The 19,166-nt window shown below is 37.2% G+C and overlaps 2 protein-coding genes across 4 annotated transcripts in view; one reads left to right on the forward strand and one right to left on the reverse strand.

Annotated features, from left to right (window-relative positions):
• Nucleotides 1-2,399: 2,399 nt before the first annotated feature.
• Nucleotides 2,400-10,218, reverse strand: SAXO2 (stabilizer of axonemal microtubules 2). Of its 2 annotated transcripts, XM_062629903.1 has the most exons (4): nucleotides 10,024-10,218; nucleotides 6,240-6,419; nucleotides 5,112-5,314; nucleotides 2,400-4,281 (listed from the first exon to the last, which is right to left on the reverse strand). In XM_062629903.1, exons 1-4 carry the CDS (start codon nucleotides 10,062-10,064, stop codon nucleotides 3,299-3,301), a joined length of 1,407 nt encoding a protein of 468 aa, XP_062485887.1. In that variant the 5' UTR covers nucleotides 10,065-10,218; the 3' UTR covers nucleotides 2,400-3,298. The 2 variants fall into 2 exon arrangements, with proteins under 2 accessions (XP_062485887.1, XP_062485877.1); XM_062629893.1 differs by lacking the exon at nucleotides 5,112-5,314 and having other exon boundaries at nucleotides 10,024-10,158.
• Nucleotides 10,219-10,315: 97 nt separating this feature from the next.
• Nucleotides 10,316-19,166, forward strand: part of EFL1 (elongation factor like GTPase 1) — a 76,776-nt gene continuing 67,925 nt past the window's right edge. Inside the window, exons 1-7 of one of the 2 annotated variants that reach the window (XM_062629845.1) lie at nucleotides 10,316-10,419; nucleotides 10,788-10,888; nucleotides 11,515-11,582; nucleotides 11,760-11,844; nucleotides 13,245-13,378; nucleotides 13,972-14,109; nucleotides 14,984-15,198. In XM_062629845.1, the coding sequence (XP_062485829.1) occupies nucleotides 10,798-10,888; nucleotides 11,515-11,582; nucleotides 11,760-11,844; nucleotides 13,245-13,378; nucleotides 13,972-14,109; nucleotides 14,984-15,198 (731 nt within the window). In that variant the 5' untranslated portion in view covers nucleotides 10,316-10,419; nucleotides 10,788-10,797. Of the gene's footprint in view, nucleotides 10,435-10,787; nucleotides 10,889-11,514; nucleotides 11,583-11,759; nucleotides 11,845-13,244; nucleotides 13,379-13,971; nucleotides 14,110-14,983; nucleotides 15,199-19,166 lie in introns of both variants that reach the window. The other variant, XM_062629853.1, reaches the window with a different exon arrangement.

The following is a 19,166-nucleotide window of genomic DNA, read 5'->3' on the forward strand; positions in this document are numbered from 1 at the left end:
CACTGATTACTGAGAGATTGTTTGTTACTGTGATTTTCATGGTAGCTATGCTTTCATTCCAAGTGTTATTTTATCAACTGCTATGTGCATAATTCTGAGGTTTTACCAAAGCTAAGATTACTTCTTATTTTTGACAGCTTATCAGACAGCTTTTCAGCTTCATTACAGTCTGCTTTGCATTGCTATTAAGAGGCATCATAGATGTAACCTGACTGAAAAAGTGGGGAAGAGAATTTGCCAAAATCCAAATAAATCAGAACTGACTCACTGAAATCTAGAATCAGGATTCTCTAAAAAGGTGGAATAAAGTTACAATTCTTTGCTGCCTGCAATGTACGGCACCAAGCAGAGTTCATTTAGATCCAACAGAACAGCTATATGTTTTAAATCTAGTGGGTGATGGGAATAGCCAAGGCAAAAAAATCTTGTTTCAGAATTTCCAATATGTGTAATAGTATTTAGAAAGAAGAGTCTCATAAATAATATGAACAAGAAAAGCCTTCAAAAATTTATTAAATTGAAAAGAAATGTCTAGCGATAAAATGGTGGTGTTTCAGTTACCCTAAATAGTAACACTGAAAAAGTGCATGGATCTATTTAGTTCTCCTTTTGTGTCATCAGTGGATTCTTTCTGTGCAGTCTGTATAGCAGTTCTGTGGAGCATGCTGTACATCATACTGCCCGAAAAGCACTTTCAGAATACCAATTGAATCCATGAGTAACTTTTCTGCTTATACATCTTGGTTTAGCATGACATCATAAAATGCTTTTTAACAGCTGTTATTTTGAGAAATATTAATTTTCCAGCCTGCTGTTCATTTTGTCTGCTTTTCAATAACATGTTGCTTATGAAAAAGTTGAGCTCAAGTATTGAATACCATCTGAAGGTTTATAATATCATTTGATGTTTTTGCTGGAAGCACAATCAGTAGGTTGTGGCTCTTTCAACTGTAATGTAATAAAGGCTTCTCTCTTTCAGTATTACACTGGGGGGGGGAAACATTACGGGTGAAATGAAAGGGAATATGTCCCCTCCACCCTAAAAAAGTCTTCAAACACATCTGCAGAGGAACTATTAAATGTATCTGAATATGCCCTCTGCTTCCTCCCAAAAGTTTTTGTACTGTGCTCGTAGGTGGCACCCAATGACTTTCCATAACTTAAGGGGAGGGGAAGTGACTTAAGAACTAAATCAACATCTGTGAAAATTACAAAAATCATGTGGGCTCACTCGCAGACCCAGAGGAGGAGTGATTTTCAGCAGAACATGCACACATAACTTCATGGGTTCAGGTTGCATTTCTCAATGAGGTTTTTTTCTTCCCTAGAAAAGAGACCTTTCAGGATCTGGGGAAGGATATTCTGTAAACTTCTCATGAGGTACCAAGACCGTGTATAGGATACAGACTTCGGTAGGTGTAACTATGCATAGTTTTGACTTTGTTTTCCCAGTTGTGGCCAGAGAGAGAATGGCCCGAGTTTCATCAAGAAAAGGGTGTTTGTAGTTTGTTTTCTTCTGTGGTTTAGAAGGATGACAATGAATTGTACTTTTTCCTGTCCTGCTTCTAGGTTATCACAGCTTTACATTGCCCTTGTTCATTCTCAATCCAAAATGTCTTTACCAGCTGGGGACATAAATAATCTTCAGAGAGAAAATGTTAATTGAGTTGTTGTTTCTTTAACAGAGTCATATTACAAAAACACAGGACAAAGGCAAACATTACATAAAAGTAACTCATGCTTTAATAATGTCTGGAGCTCTCTCATACAACACATTTATGCACAGCTAATATACTCAGTTCAGCTTTCTTCCTTGCATAGGATCCAGTTCCTGCTTACAATATGTATCCATCACCCATCTTAGTCCTTTTATTGGTGATTTGGTTATGAAGTAGGAGCACATAATTCTTTAGAACCCAAATGACTGCCCTATAGCAGTGCGTACAAGATCTGCAATACTGAAAAAAATCATACTGAAATAACTGTGATAGAACATGATAGTGTTAATCATAGAGTTATTGGGTCTTGCTTAAATCATGAACATAATAGGACTGAAATTAAGTTCATTTAGATTTCGCCAAGTCAGGTAAAGATACATAGAGAAAATACTAAATGTCTCATACAGAAGCATAATCACTGCATGTACGACTTCTGGAAAACGTTTGTTTCCTGTGTTTTTTAATAAGTAATGCTTTGAAGAGCAGACAGGCTCAAGCCAGGCTGTCTACAGATTCCTGCATCTTGGCTGGTATTTTTTTGTTTTTAACTTAGTTTACACTGTTTTCTGTTATCTCTGCATACACCTGTATAGTTTTCTGCCATTTTCCCTATCAAACTGACTCTGCTGTGAACTCAGGCAGTGGTAACAGGCTGCTTGGCTTTAAAAATCAGATAGCAGGAAGATGTTAACATTTTGAGCTTGATTCTTTCTGCTTCCTCACCATTTACCATAAAAACTTGAAAAACAATCACCTTTGAAATCTGTTTGTAAAATTTTATTGAATTTGAAAACTGGGTTTAAAAATTACTCAGGTCGAAGGTCACAGTGTGTCCAAAGCTATGTTTCCTTTGGGAGTGAGGCTGAAAACTCATGGTCAGGAAAATCAGGAAACAAAGTCTAATGATCTGCTTTTTATGTCTGGGTGATCTCAGGTATGTGTACGGGAGCAGAGAAAGGATACTTCATATTAATTGCTGTTAGAAATTAGAAATCTGTACTGTCTTCAGAACTGAATGAAGGAAAAATAATGACAAATGCTAAACCCGGGCTTTCAGGAATTCTGAGGTCTGATGGGATGCTATCTTATGATTTGGGCAGCAAAGTGTAAAGAAAAAATATCTTCTTATCAGATTACTCAAAGTATTGAGATGAAAAACTGGACTGATGCTAATTATTTAGATAACAGCATTATTTGCTGACTATGAAAAGAAGTTATGATCACAAGATACTTGCTATTTCCTAAATACAATTTTGATTTGTGGAAAATCTGAAAGAATTAAATGTACAATACCTATGCTTGAGATGGAGAGTAATAAAATTTGGGAAGGCAAGGAAACTCGAATTCGTGACCAGAAAAAGAATATATTCTGTATAAGGTGCATTATTCCTATAAAATTTGGCAAATTTCTATTATTCTTGTAATAAACTTCTGGTTTTGCTTTCATTTCCTTCAAGCTATTAGTTTAAATAATTTTAAAAGCAAAATTTGCATTGTTTGCTTTCAGTGTTATTTTAAAGAAAAAAATGAGTAGAGCTTCAATTCTTTAAACAGGGTGCTTGAAATACTGCAGTTCAGTATTACGACACAACAGCTATTTCCTTTGGAATAGGATTACTATCTGACTTGGAAAATTCTGGAGTACACTGGCGAAAGAATTTGTGACCATGAGAATCTGTGTTTACATAGACATAACCTGGAGGAGATGGATAATTTGCTGGGCAGATCTCTGGTTTCTTTGGAGTATATTCTGTGTGATACATAGTTTCATCTTGAAAAGGACCTGAATTAAGAGCTATAGCATGTACAGGTTTGAAACTTTGTACTGGAGTGATCTGATGTGGTATGTAATGAGATTTGAATGTAGTTAGATCATAAAATTTTCCCATGGGTTTTTGAATTTCCTGTTGTTTCTTAATAATCTCTTGCCGACAGGTACCCCAAGCTTTAAAGTCTTCTTTCGTAGTAGTACTCCCTTGAAAAGGGGCATTGGTTCTTCTTCTATTAGAAGCTGGTCTTATGGGGAAAGCAGGAGAAATTTCATGCTTAATGTAATCAAGACGGCTTGTGGAGTTAAAATCGATGCTGCCTGGGGGTGGAACATACTCTCTGGTTTTGCGGACCTCAGGTAAGGAGACCAGCCACGGCTGAAAACGATCCTGGAATTCAGTGATTCCATTAAAACGAGCATTGGAGCCAACTTTTGCAATTTCAGGCTTGCAGCTTTTTGCAAGTTCCCCAGGTAGTCCTTTAAAATCATTCCGGTGGGTTGTGAGATCTACAAAGGGTTGGTTGCTTGGCTTGTACTCTTCTTTTGGTCTTATGAATTTTGGTTCCAGTTGATGAGCAATATAAGAAGTGCGATGGCTGGTAGCACCATTGAAAGGCACATCTGAAAGCTTGGCTACACAAGGAGGTTTAAAACTTTGTCTGGGATTCAATTCCCTAGGAACAAAGTCATCTTGAAATGTAGTAGAATTTCCAAACTTCTCGGTAGGTGGGTGGTATATACATACCGCTTTAGTAGCTTCCCTTCTTTGAACTTCCCATGACCTGTAGTCATCTTTAAAGCAAAACCAAAACTTCACCATACAAGTGCAATTACTTAAGACCATTCCTCTAAAATTAAGCCCAATTATTCTGGTATTAAATCTTGCAAAACAAATACAATGGAGGTAAGTGAGAATAGAATGTTTTCTGCGTGTTTGTGATATGACAAAACTGTCTTCTATTATTGGTGTGATAAAAAAAGACAAAAAAATGTACATGATGTCCTATTTTGACTATATCCTCAAGGAAAATGTTGCATGTACATATTTAGTGTGTATAGAAAATAGCCTACTTGTGTGTAGGCTAAATAGAGTATTTAAATTTCCTTATAAATTATTTTCAATTAGTAAATATAACTAGAATGTATTTATACAAATGCATTTCTATCTAGCATAAGCTTAAGCTTAAAGGAACTAGTGAAATATAACTTTTTTTTTAAGTCTTTTCCCTAAGTTTTACCCTTCCAACTCTTTCTGTCTCTGTACTCTCCTCTGCTCACTTTGCACGAAGTATTCAATCTTTCTGTTCTAATAGCCATATTTGATTCTTATTATTTCAACTAGTTTGGCACTTTAACTACAACCAACTTTTGCCTGAGATAATCTAACCAAGCATAAGTTAGCGTTTCTCTCCTTTTAGCCAAGAAAACCTTAGCAAAGGCTTTTTGTAGAACCAGTAAACATCACCTCTAGAGTGCTGACCATTTTGAGGCCTTATCGCCTGCTTTCTATGATGTCTTACTCTCTGGCCCAAACTAAAAAAATCCAGTTTCTGATATAGGTAATTCAGAATACTACCTTCATTTTGTTTTTTTCTCTTTCTGTAGGTGGCATATATTATTACCTTGATAGGTTGGTATGGTATCCAGTTTTCCTCCTGTAGTGTGTTTTCTCTCTAGAGGTCTTACTAATGTCACTGGTTCTATTTTATGAGCATTGTAATCTTTCTGGTATGTGGTTCCCAGTTCTATCTCTCCTGTCTTTGGTTTATACTCTTCTTGTACCTGAAAATGTCGCTTCACAATATTGTATGGTAAATAATCAGATCTGAAATGGGGAAAAAGAGAAACACTGGTTAAAAAACTTTTTTTTTTTTTTCTGATGGAGGCACTTTTGTCAATTTTTTCATTATGTGGAAAAAATGAGAACTTATAATGTTTACTCTGAAAAATCAATCTGAAGCCATATGTTAGAGGGATAGCAAGGAGGAAAGAAAACCATAGCACATAAAATTTTGGTACATTACTTTAAAAGTATATGCAGTACACAGCCAATCTTGCAGAATGCATTTGGCCATTTTAATAATTACATGATGTTTCACCTCTTGTCCTTGTAGCTGAAAGGAAAAAAAAATGTATTAAAAGTAAAAAGGTTTGTGCTCCTGTCACATTATTGAAAAGGAATGAGTGATGTCTTTTTCCTAACTGCTTGAAAGATGCTGTTTAATTTTGTAAGCTTATCAGTTTGTACACTGACAGGAGAGACCTACTGAACCGCTTTAGAGATGGTTTTCTTCAAACATCTAATAATTTAGAAGTGTTTGAACCAAATAAAAAGAAAAAAAATCTCTGATCTTTTAACTTAAGGTTTAATTTCCTCCCAGGCTCAGATTCCACACATGTATTACAGAAAGTTCCCCAGCTTGCCAGCTTGTTCATGCTAGACGAGATCTGGATTTCCAAAACAGGCTGAAAACAAGAATAAAAATTTTTGGTTATCTTTATAGGTGACAGGATTCTCTAAAGCATGGAAATCCTGTTGTATGAGTGCTTCATGGTTTTTCAGTGACCTTTTTGTGGTAACAGTATTTCTATACTCAAAATTTACACTTTTATATACGCTAAAAGCGTAAAAGATGCAATGATTGTATTTTGAAAATGATTACAATACAATGTTCAATCCCCCCTTAAAAAAAGAAAAAAAGAAAAACTTTATGGAACAATTGTGAAACACATTGCTTCAAAAAGCTTACTTAAATGTTGTAATTCCTTCCATTTTCCCATGATGCACTTGGTACTCTTGTTTTGGCTTAAAGCTCCAGGGAGGAGAGATGTTGCTATACTTGGGATATTTTTCCACATACTCTGTTGTGAGGCATGGCTGTTGTCCATTATCATAAATCCTTGTGGGTTTATGAAGGCAACGATGGCGCCTGGGTAAAACACATCAGATGAGATAATTTTGAATAGTTTCGTTTAAGGGAAAAAAACATACTCTATGGAGTGGATAACGGATGTGGAAGATAGAACAATGTCAGTCGCTGTGCTTAAAATGGTTTCTGAGTGATAAAACCCCAAAATCCTGTGCTGATGGCATAGGTCCCAGAGCACAGTATACTTATGCAGTAACGAACAGCATCAGCATGCAAGTTAGTCCTTAATACAGAATATGAAGGATGGATACAGCTGATCTCAGGCCTCTAGATGATGCTACCACCAAGATGCACCTTCCTCTCTTTTTTTTAATCTTTAGTAATAGTGCTAGTCTTACATGTAAAAATAACTATGCTTCATTTATCCTCTCATATTGCCTCTTTTTGACTGTTTTCTCTCATTGCTTGTCTTTATTTCTGTGCCTCTGCTCACCTATTTTCACCACAACTCTTGATTAATGTTTTTTGATTAAAATTGTAGGGGTGTGAAATCTCCTCTGTGCTCCTAGAGCTCTGCAGCTCATTTCTGATTTTTCAACCCTTATTTTTTAATAAAAAGGGCTGACTAAATCCTCAATCCAAAATTATGTTTATAAATAATGACATCTGTTTTTCTTAGTAGGTTTTATTTCAATTGCACCTGCTTGACATTGCCTATTTTAATGACACCATTGTGTTAAAAGGTATTAAGAGATATATCATGACTTAATTTACTACTTATACCTGTCGTTTTGAGTAAATTTTGCATGAAATTAAAATGTACCCATTATTTTCTATATTGCTGTGAAAACCTTGTTATTCTAATTTGCATAACACATCTCTAGCAGTTTGTTTCAAGCATAATTTTAAAATTTTATTTTGGCTGATGTGATTATTATTTAATCTCTCTTTTAAGGAGATATATCATGAAAAATGTTCCTCCTATTTGCAGCTGACAGCTTGCAATACTGGTTCAGATATAAACAAAGGGATATAATAATAAATATATGTTTAAAATAAATGTATTTTCTAAAATTCAGTACATGAATAGTAAAAATGAGAAGAAGGGCAAACCAGTGCAGCTCTTACTGGGCATGAATAAGTTCAAGTTTCAGGAAGCTAGTTGAAAGATCTGAAATTTTTCTCACAGTGAATACCAAAAATGAAAAAAAACAATAAATTATAGCAAGATAAAATAGAATACAGAAACAGACGTGAAGGAATCCTGCTAGGAAAAGTAAAATGAAAAAAAAACCCAACCCAAACCCAACCAACCAATCAAGAAAACACTGAAAGAAGTTATCTGGAACTGGAAATCCCTAGAGCTGGTATTAGTTTGGGCTGCCTGACTTTGCCAGCTCAGTAGTTCAACAGATGATAAATGAAGTAGCCCTGTATAAGAAGCCAGAACCTTTCAAAGCCTCAGGTGCTTACTGCTTTTCAATCAAGTCAACAGATAGTCAAGTAACAATTGAGACACCTATTCAGAACATACCAGGGAAAGGAAAATGGAAAGAACAGGAAGGGCAAGAAAACAAGGAGGTGAGTGTATGCTATTTCTCGGCACTTAAACAAAAACTTACTAAAACACCTAAACAAGCACTACTCAAAGTTTTTTATTTTTTGAACTCCCAGTTCACATGCTATGGTCTGAAAGACAGAAATTATGTATGGACACTGTATTTTTGAGATTCATCTACTTTCCTAGTAGGAAAGGCAGACCTGATAGTTTTTATCTGTCATGTGTATATTTATGTGTGGTCAGTACAAAGTTTTAAACACCCTGTATTTTAGAGAAATCTTCCTTTATTTTAACTGGCATTTATTCAGGAATCTAGACTTTTATAATAATATAAGTGCAATGAGTGGGGAAAGGCTGACACTGAGAAAGGGGGGGGTTGGAACTTGCTGATCTTAAGGTCCTTTCTAACCCTAACTGTTCTATGGTTCTATGATTAGATCTTTGCTTTGAAACCTCTTCTACAACGCGTATGTGTGGCCATATCCAGGTAACACTGCCAAGCAACCAGTCATCCCTTAAAAACAGAAACACTGTAACTACAGTGAAGCAAACACCATGTGCTGCCTAAGCCAATAATGGGTTAAGATTTTATTGACTGTATGAACTTCAATTATGTTTACTTTAAACTGTAACTTTTGTGCATGTTTTATTCACTTATTTATATTGTTAATCTGGGTTTTTGAATTGAAAGTTTTTGGTTGAATTTAACCATGTTTTGTGCTGTCAGATTGTGCTCTCGCCATCTCTACACTTGAGGCTGATGCAGATTTGCTATCTCATTGTGAAAAAAATGTGTTCCAGTTCTTTGTTAATGTATTTAATATAATGTTAATTTATGGGACAAACTGCATCTATAGCCTTGGCCAAAAAGGACATTCGCAGCTGTCTGTCTTTTGCGCCTGCATACAGATAAAAAAACCCCATGATGAACAGATAGACAGACTTCTTGTGCCATGTCTGCCCTACAAATGTCAAAATGAAACTTGTAGTTCATGGTGCCACCTGCAGCCATAGGGTTGGCCCAGTACTTCACGCTCTTGTGATCTTATGGTGACTCTCGTATGTATGTAGTAGTTAGATTTTTTTCTTTTAATATTAAAATATTAATATTAAAATATATATACTAAAAAATAAAATATATAATTACTATTAAGAACTGAATCTTTGAATCCTAGGATGAGTATTTTTCAGCTTTTTTATTTATTTTTTTTGGTTTGGTCTGTTTGTTTTTTTCTTCGCCAGTTCATTTATTTCTTTAATTTTTAACGTAGAAATATGAGAAATTGAAAATATTAACAGTACTGACTCCACACCTATGACCATCTATCTGACTTTTGCAAGGTTTAAATCACTTATGATTTTGGGAAACCTGACTCTTGAACTTTTTTTACCTGTGCCATTGATGATAATGCTTATACCACCATAAAAGTGATTTATAAAGAAAATTGCCTGCTGTACCCTCTCACACCAGCCTTCCTGGGGCAGAGAGGCTACAGCAGGATGATGAGCTGTGTGTCTCCATATGTGATCATAGAACTTAAAGGAATAGTGGGGCTTTTCTTCCAAGTGGAGACTATTACTGGATGCGATATATTAAATCATAGAATCATAGAATATATATATATATAAAATATATTATAATTTTAATATATTGATATATTTTAAAGGCCAGAGTTCTTGCACAGGTTTCTGTCAAGGTTGATTTCTCCATAAAACAAACAAACAAACTCTTTTGAGGGTTTTTCGGAGCTCTCAGTAAAGGTTGATTCTGCTTCATGGGGAAGCCTGATCCTGCGGTCTTGTCTAGTTGGCTTTGACAGCCTTTAATGCTTTCCAGATCTGCTTTTTTTTCCCTACCCTATTTAAGCACAAACATACTGCTTCACATTTACCGAGAAGGCTCCTTTAGGAAGAAGCGGAACCCAGAAGCTGTTGAAACGGGAATGTTTCTGCCGTCCCGCCGCTAAGGACGCTATCCACGGCCCGGCACGGGAGTGGGGCGGGTGAGGGGGACGAGACAAGGGGGTACTTCTGTGGGGCCGTAGCGCTTCGGGGGTGACCCTTCGGGGGTGACCGGCTCCCAGGGACCCCGGCGTAGCTTACCCGCAGGTGCAGATCTCGCACAGACACCGCGGCCGCCCCATGCTGCCCGAGCCGCTCCGGCCGGTAACCAGGGAAGCGCTGCGTTGCGCGGCAACAGCGGCGTCCCCGCCGTGCGCGGCCTCCGCCGGCTTCCGTCCGGCGTCACGCACGGGCGGGGCGGAGCGGGATGCGCGCGGGCTTCCGGGTGCTGGCGGCGGAGCCCTTAGGGAGCGCGGGGGGAGCTCCCCCCGACACGCACCGGTGAGGGGCCGCGGGGGGCGGGCGGCGCGGCCTCCCCCTTCCTCACCTCAGACCCTTAAGGCACTCGCGCCCGGTGCGGCTGGTGGAGGCGTGGGAACACCAGGGCAGCTCCCAGTCCCTCTCCTGGGCATCGGCCCCTGTGGTGGCTGTGCGCCGGTGAAGCGCGGGAGGGTGCGAGCAGCGCCGAGGGAGGCGGTGGCAGCGGTGCCGCTGTGTGGGAGGCGCGGACGGTTGTACGTGCCGGGGCAGCTTCGGGTGCACAGAGCCGCGGGGCTGTGCGAGCGTAGGAGATGAGAAACTGACCGACGGCAACCTCCCGGTGCGCGTTCAGAGCAATCGCGGCCCCAGCCCTGTCAGTTTCAGCTGTCCCGGCGGAGGGCACATGGTGGCCGAGCGGCGCGGCGTGACGCATCCTTGTGCCGGAGGTTTCACCCATGAGTAACAGCCGCAGTGGCGCAGCAGTTAAAATAAAAAGGCTGTTTCTTAAGTTGTCTCCTAAGTAAAACACTTCCCTCCGTTCGCAGTTAGGTAGCCATGGTCCTCACAAGTGTGGGAAAGATGATTGGCCTCCAGAAGAACACTTCTGGAATCCGGAATATCTGTATACTGGCCCATGTGGATCATGGTAAGACGTGCTCGTGCTTGGTAGGAAGCACCTCGTGAGGAAAAGTGTGTGCGTGATGGTGGTGAGATGTTTGGGTCACTGGTTTAAAGCAATAGGTTTTCACAGCTTTAGCTTTAAACTGCCTTAATCCTCATCCTGAGAAATAAATTTGCTTTATGCCCATTTCTGTTGCCCTGTTGCAGCTTTTTAGAACTTAAGAGAGCATTACACTAATGATTCCGAGTAGTTGAAACTGAATGTTTTCTACTTCTGTGATGCTGAATGTTGGCATAAACAATATACATGGGTGTTATGTTTCCATGTTTATTTAAGGGAAGACGTTTGTTACGTAGGTGGAAATGTGTCTAGTTGCATGATCTGTTAAGGTTCTGATGTACTTCTGTTGTTTGTTATTTCAACTTTTTTCCAGTCATGTGAGGGTAAAGTTGACGTCCACTCTTCAAAAATAAGCTTGTGTGTACCTAACAGGTCAAGTTGAATAATCAGTTTCATTTTAAGTTGTACTTTTGTGGCATTTTGAAGCCTTTATTAATGTTGGTATCTTAGAACACAAGATGTTGTCACCATTCATAATATCATTGTATCCTTTTCCACTGTCTCTATTAATTTGAACTCTTTCTTTTCAGGCAAAACTACTCTAGCTGATTGTCTAATTTCTAGCAATGGAATAATCTCCAGCCGCTTGGCAGGCAAGGTAGTGTTTATACTGTCATTTATAACAAACTTCTGGTGTGTACATGCTGCAGTTGTGAATCAGAGATAATTAAGGAAATTCTCTTAGTCTTGCTCAACCTCATTTTCTCACAGTCGTACTTTTTGGCTTGTGAAGATAATTCTACAGATTTATCATCTCTTCTGTTTCTGTACTCAGCTGAGATACCTAGACAGTAGAGAAGATGAACAAATCCGAGGGATAACCATGAAATCTAGTGCAATTTCACTGCACTTTGTGAAAGGTAAGTTGTTGCCGCTGGTGAGTATAAGCTTTAATACGTATTTTGGGTAATTTTCCCTGTCTTTTCTTTGGTTTTGTTGAGATCTTTTTGTATGGCACTTTTCCTTTTGTGTTTCTCAGTGCTAGGCTATGATGCTGCAAGGGCTTAGGCATCTATTCATTCAACTGTTAGCCAAGAAAAGTTCTGTCTCAGGATTACAGACACCATCTTCAATCATATCTCTGTTGCCTTTATCTTTTTATTTTAGATCTTAGTATCATATTTTTATCTTAAATCTTGAACTAACGTTGCTTGAAGGCAAGACCTTCTTTTAAAACCCAACAAATTTAAGGTGATTTTGTAGTTTAGTATACCTCTGTGTCAAGGTGCCTGTTACACTGCTATAAATTGTTCAGAGGTTTTTTTTTATAGTGTAGTTACAGTGTCATCTTTTTTATGACTCCATGTTCCTCACTAGTCTTATTCTCAGCTAAGCAAAGGGAAAACATGGAATACATTACTAACAGGCTTGTACAGGAAAAAGAATAGCTGTTTGTATGAACAGAAAAGCCACTGTTAGTCATTCCATTTCATCTACAGCTGATTATAAAAAATAGTTGAAATCAACAATCTTCCAGCTTACTATTGTAAACTGGCTGTTTTATTGTTGACTCTGAAATGACCATTACTTTTAATGGTTAAAACTTCTTATGTCTGTTGTTTTTTCTGTCGTTTTTCTGTTGTACTGAAATTTAGACTCCAGTATAACTGCTTAAACAGAAAAGTTAAAATCTTACTTTGGTTATGGCTGATGATAAATGTAGTGAGTTCATTAAGAGTTGACTGGAGTCTCCACTAAGCAGCTTTTTTTTCTTTTTTTTTCTTTTTTTTTTTTTTTTGGAAGTAGTATAGAAAATATTAAAAACTTCTCCTGTATTGGTATCTTGAAGACATTCTACTAATATGGAGTCAAAACCATGTTTTAAAAAGAACACGAGATTGAAATGAGGTATTTGATCAAGAATACGTTTTTTTTTTAATGACATTCTGTCATGATGAGTCTTTAAAATGCAGACTAATGCAGTCAGTTTTGTTTTAGCTAGCAATCTACTTGTAATGCTACTATAAGCTTGTTCAGGGTTAGGGTTTTTGATTTTTGGTTGTTTGGTTTGGTTTTGGTTTTAAATTCCTGAAGGTAGTTGGGTACTAAAAGATGAAGACTGGCATAAAGAGTGAAATTAAACCAAAGCCACCAGATGTTACTCTGCTCACAGTTGTCCTGCTTTATTGGAGTTTTTAAGTGTAATGGTTACTGTAGATCTGGTCCTTAGAAATTACTAATAGCTTAAGCAGTGTAACCAGGTGGCTGAAAAATGTTTTTGAAAAGTGCTCTGAAATACTAATTTATTGTTTGATCCTAGGTAATGAGGAGTATCTGATTAATTTAATAGACTCCCCAGGGCACGTGGATTTTTCTTCAGAAGTATCTACTGCTGTCCGACTCTGTGATGGTTGCATCATAGTGGTGGATGCTGTTGAAGGGGTCTGTCCACAGGTGAAATAAAATATATTAAATAGAGAAAGAAGGTAGAGAAGATAAAGCAAAGTCTTAAGTGTATTATGTAGAAATAAAAGATGAGCTGGTTTAAGAAATTTTGTAAAACTTTTAATAAATGACAGTGTACTTGAGGTATGAAGGGGTAGTTAGTTTCAGACTTGTGCTGAAAAACTGAGCAGTGCTGGTGAGTGGGTCTAGTGGCATAGGGTTGAAACAGTATTACCTACTTCTTAGGTAGTGGACCATTTGTATTGAAAAGAAATGAATGTCTTAAGTGGAATTAATTTCGTATCCTTATGTGTGCTCTTAGGGTATTGAAGAAATATGCAAAATAACATTGATATGGCTTTTTTCATGGCTTTTTATAAAGAGTGCTATGTTGTTGTGAGCATTTTTGCTATGAAACTGCCATTCTGCAGAATTTTATAATAACTAACGCTAGGTAATCAAATTTCCGGTTTGACTTTCAAGCTGTCCTTTACTATCTGTTTAATTAAATTTTAGAATTATATTGTAATTTTCTTTAACTTTTGTGGTATCAAGCTTTCTGTAATTTTTTTTTTTTTTCTTAACAACTTCCTTCTTAATAGACTCAAGCAGTTCTGCGGCAAGCATGGCTAGAAAATATACGTCCAGTATTGGTGATCAATAAAATTGATCGCTTGATTGTGGAGCTCAAGCTCACCCCTCAGGAAGCATACTCACACCTTAAGAACATCTTAGAACAGGTATTGGTGCTATTGTGTCATGTTCACACAGCAGATTTTGGTGAGGGTTTCTTCTTCCCCCTTTTCTCTATTTTCGAATTGAGAGACATTGTGATTTTCACTACTTTATAGCTGCAATAAATTTAGTCTAGCATTATGATGCTTTTTTTTCAAGCATCATAACGTCTAGTCTAATATTAAACACTGAGATACATTCATTTCTGGTCAGACTTGATTTTTATTCAGAATGCCCATGATAGAGAAGAGTATTAAATGCCTCTTGACAGGTCATCAGGAAGAGCCTTCATTTTTAGAAATAATATGCTGAATGTTTTATTCTTCCTATTAAATTGGCTCAACTTCTTTGAAGATAGACAAATAATGTGCTTCAGCTGCTTCTGATATTGATGGGTTTATGCAGGCATGAAGTTAATTCATCTTTCAAGTCATAAATCAAGTTATTTTCAAACTTTGTGATTTGGTTGCCCCCCTGAACTTATTTTTAAGAACTTATCTGCCTGGTTGCTCTTTGTCCTCCTGTTGTTTGTTTGTTGTCAGTAACAAGTTTCTGTTTTGCCATTCGTTGTTCTGAGACACAAAGTGTGTTACACATGGTACTCTATATCTCATTCAGTCCTGATGTGGCTGACTTTGAGTTGGAATGTACATGGTATTTAAGTCAAAATTTTAGTCTCATCACACTCCCTTTTCTGTTCAAATGGGCAGGATTAGACACAAGGTCTGTGCTTTAAATTGCAAAATGAATCACAGGCATGCTATCTTAAAAAAGCCAAACTTCTCTTTATATTTTGGTGGGGAGAGGGAATTGCATTTTAATTGCAAGGGCTGTGAAAGAGTGATTGAATCTTGGGGTGTTTTATGTATCCTTCTGTAGATCAATGCAGTTACTGGAGCACTCTTTACCTCTAAAGTCTTAGAAGAAAGAGCTGAGAAGGAAACAGAAAGTGAAAATGTTTCAGACACTGCACCAGGAGATCAAATTTATGACTGGAGTGCTGGATTGGAAGATACTGATGATTCACATCTCTATTTTTCACCAGACCATGGAAATGTGGTGTTTGCCAGTGCAATTGATGGCTGGGGTTTTGGGTAAGCCTGGGGTTTAGTTAATGACTTTTTAATTAATGATAGTGGTTAATCTTGAAGTATTTTCAGTTGTTTTATATTTCTGAAGTTTCTTTTATTTTTGTTTTTCTGGGATATGCAATTGTATATAATCAGTTCTAATGTATTATTAACACTGTACAGCTGAAAATACTGCCAGCTTTGAGATCTGTGTGATAGGGACCCTTGTTTTACTCACACAGAAGCTGCTGAGCCCATATAGTGATCAGCCTAGCCTAGTAAACTTAGTGTTTTATTAATTGCTGATGTTTGATAGGCTGTAATAGGCCAAAAACTGGCAGTAAAGGAGCTGTTTCACATGCAGATTGGACCTTCGGCTACAGGGACAGTGACATTTATAGCAAGCAACTGGTGTAAGGGCAGCAGTTTCAGCTGTCCAGTTTGGTCTGGTACAACTCTGGGTCACAGCATTACTGTGATCTGTTTTTTCTCTACCAGGCTTTGACTTGTCCTTGAAACGGCACATCATCTGTCCTGAAGTGTTTATGCTGATTACTCTTAATCTAGCTTTTTTCTGTTCTTCATTCATGCAGGTGCATTTCTTTTCTCTTTATCTAGTATCTTTATATTTCTGTTTCAGCAGTTGCTAAAGAACATTGCAGGGATGTTTATATGAACATAAGAATTTTGTGATAGAACAATTTCAGAAAATTTTCTGGAGTGCTGTATTTGAATTTGTGATCAGTTCTGTTTTTCAGACCCGTTTTTAGTAGTATCAAAGATCAGTGGGCTAGTGTAGAGATTACACGTGTTCTGATTGTTATCCACAAGGTGGAGTCGTTGTCTTCATCATGAAAACACAATTAAAAAGATGTACTCAGTAATACAGTGCATATGTTTAATATTGTAAATCCTTCAGGAAAAAATTAGCTCTAGGATTTTTAAGTCAAAGTTAAGTTCTTAAATAAGGTTCCATGTGTAACTTGTAGTCTAACACAAACATTTCTTATCAATGCAGCAGAGAGGGAAAATAAAATGTGCTATTTTAGTTTTACTATCTGTCATGAATAATAATAATTTATAAAATGAAAAGTCAGAGTGTGTGTTATGAAGTTAAAAACAAATCTTCAGGCTCTGACATGTTCTTTAGCCTGAAAGATAACCTTTTCATAGAGGGCGTGTTTGAGGGGAGGCATTTTGAAAGCAATACCATTTTTTTTTGATACCTTTGGTGATCTGCACATTAGCATGTCTTGCCAGAAGTCCTCCATTTCCATATGGTGCCGCAGTTACTATTCTGTTTTATGATGTGCAGGGAAACAGTATTTTGATATCTATAAGCTTTAGCTTTCCTGACTTGCATTGACATTCCATGGAAAAAATGAGTTATGGTGATAAACTGTTGTTACACAGTATGTTTGGGATGTAACTGTTACAAACTTACTGAAGTTTGGAGTCAGAATATGAACATTTTCTTAAGCGGATGTTGAAATTATTTAGAGTATTTTTTTTTTTTATCCTATGTAGATAAAGACTGGACAATTTGCAGTCTACTTTTGTTTTGGATACTGACAGAGCCTGTCGAAGGGAATAAATGAAAACAAATAGCTAAGTTTTTGTTTCAGGAAGTTCAGAGGTGGCCGAGGTTTAGCATAAGTATTCTAAGTGTGCTGCCAAGGAATGCTAAACATTAAGAAAAATGCTTCTTAAAAAAATGATGCACTGGAGTTCTTTGTTGCAATAAGTAGAATTATAAGCTCAAAAGCAATTTAGAAGCTTTTCTTTAGATCAAGGTACTTGATATTTGCAAGTAAATGATCAACTATTAAGATTTTATAGGTTACAGAACTACATTCTGATATAAACATGTGGTCATAAACACCCTGTGATCACCTTTGTAATGAGAAAGCAAGCATGTTGTTCTTAAATGGTAGGTGAGTATAATAGTTATTTCCACAGAAGTGATACTTCAGGTAGTTGTCTTCCTTTCATGACTTCTGATGATGATTTCTCTGTAGATATATATTAAATTTAGTACAAATGTGAGCTGGAGAAACAAACCAATTTTCTGCCACAAGTTTGGCAGAAAAATACTTCAATTTGAACTGCTAGACACGGGGGTTTACTGTCTGGTGTATTTCCAGGTTATGCATCTCATTTGTTATAACACTGGTGTATAGACAGAGAGGCAGAGAAGAAAATTTCTCTAAAACAGTGCTAAGGGCTTGAGAGTCTGTCATTTGTGGGTTTCAGGGATAAGCCTTGTGCTGATTTTCTGGTGTTTTATTATTTTTTCCCCCAAAACCTTTAGCACTTGGTGTATGTTGGTAACTATTCTTTCTGCAGAGTGAAATGTGTGATGAATGATTTAGGGTGGAATGATAACTGTCCAAGCTTTGGTTGTTTCTTTGTGTTTGCCATGCCTCTGCCACTTCAAATATTTGTCAGGTACCTTGAACCTTACTTGTAGAATTCCTATAAGGCTGAAATCTAAATATTGGTTATAATTTAGCTTCAGATGCAGAGAAGAAATGGGCCAGATATGACCTGTCCTTACTTTTGTGATTGGAATATTGGTATGCTGGAGAGGATTGATAGGCTTTCTGTTTATTCTTTGCCAATACTATACTGGTATAAGATGCACTTAAAAACCCATGATTCTTTTATCGAATATGAGATTACAGAACATGTTTGCTAAGATTCCCCAAATTTTAATCCCCTTCCACTTTATTTCTTGAAGCTTTTTAAGGATTATATTAATTGAACTATCCCTGTACAAGATTGTATATCAGCCAAAAACCTTTATGTATCTAACTTGGGCATAAGGGATGTTAGTATTCTGCTGCTAGGTCATTCTGTGCATATATTACACAATTGACTAATTTGTGTTAATCTGTTCCCTATCCCACACAAAGTGTGCATAAGGCTTGGACAAATCACAGGACTCCTCTCTGCTAGTTTCCTTATTGATACCTATCCTAATTCTCCATTTTCCCCTCACAGCCTGAAAATGTTTTAATGTTTGTTGGAGCTGAATGAAGATTGTTGGCTTTCTGATACTACTTTGTTTCATATTATGAACTGGTGGGCCCTGGTTCTGATAAATAATATAATGAGGAGAAAAAGGAACATTTTCACATTTTCCTTAATTAGTTTCAAGAGGTACTTCTGGACTGCCAGCAGTACCCTGTAGTGAAATACGCATCATTTGTGCATTTTCTTAATCAGGGCAAGCCTTTACTGTTACATGGTTGTGGGTTCTGTTCCTAAAGATACTATTACTTGTTGGGATGGAAAAAAATTAAGCCATTAGGAAGTGCCAGCCTCATCCAGTGCTATTAGTACATATGCTTTTCTCATAATCCTCAGGTGTTGAAAATTGCCATAAATACATATGCAGGAGTAGCTGGCACAAGTTCTCCCCCTCTTCAGAGTTTGGATTAGTTTCTGGAAAACAAAAATCTCATTTTTGGTCTTGGTTCAGCACTTATAACTTATGTCTTGCTGACATGGGCAGGTCTTTTTTTAGGTGTGTAGAAATTTAAGAATTCTGGATTGCAAAGATCAGATTATCACATATCACAGTCTGTAAATAGGATTGTTCTGATTGTAAATGTAGATTTGTTTCTGTGTGCACAGGGAGCAGATACGTGGATTTAGTTGTTTGGGGTTTTTTTTCGTATTACTGCTCAATGAGCATTTTCAGCAAGGAAACCATAGAATGTTCAGGACTCCCTCTTTAGGTAGAAAGCAGCATGCTCTTAGTGATTCCTGTGAACCACTGAATGACAGAATTGGCTTTATAACACCTGGCATTACAGTTTTCATATTATTTTCTGGATTTTACTCATTATTAAAGCAATGATTCAAGCAACAAGAAGTGCCTGAAGTAGTTAATTGAAAAAATAATTACCACCATCTGATGGCTCAGATGTGGCTCAAAGGAAGACTTGGTTTTTAACTTGTATCATTCTGGTCACAGACCATAGTTA

This window comes from Pezoporus occidentalis, unplaced genomic scaffold (assembly GCF_034315485.1).
Source record: "Pezoporus occidentalis ecotype Australia unplaced genomic scaffold, CSIRO_AGI_Poc_V1 ctg11, whole genome shotgun sequence".
Lineage (NCBI taxonomy): Eukaryota > Metazoa > Chordata > Aves > Psittaciformes > Psittacidae > Pezoporus > Pezoporus occidentalis.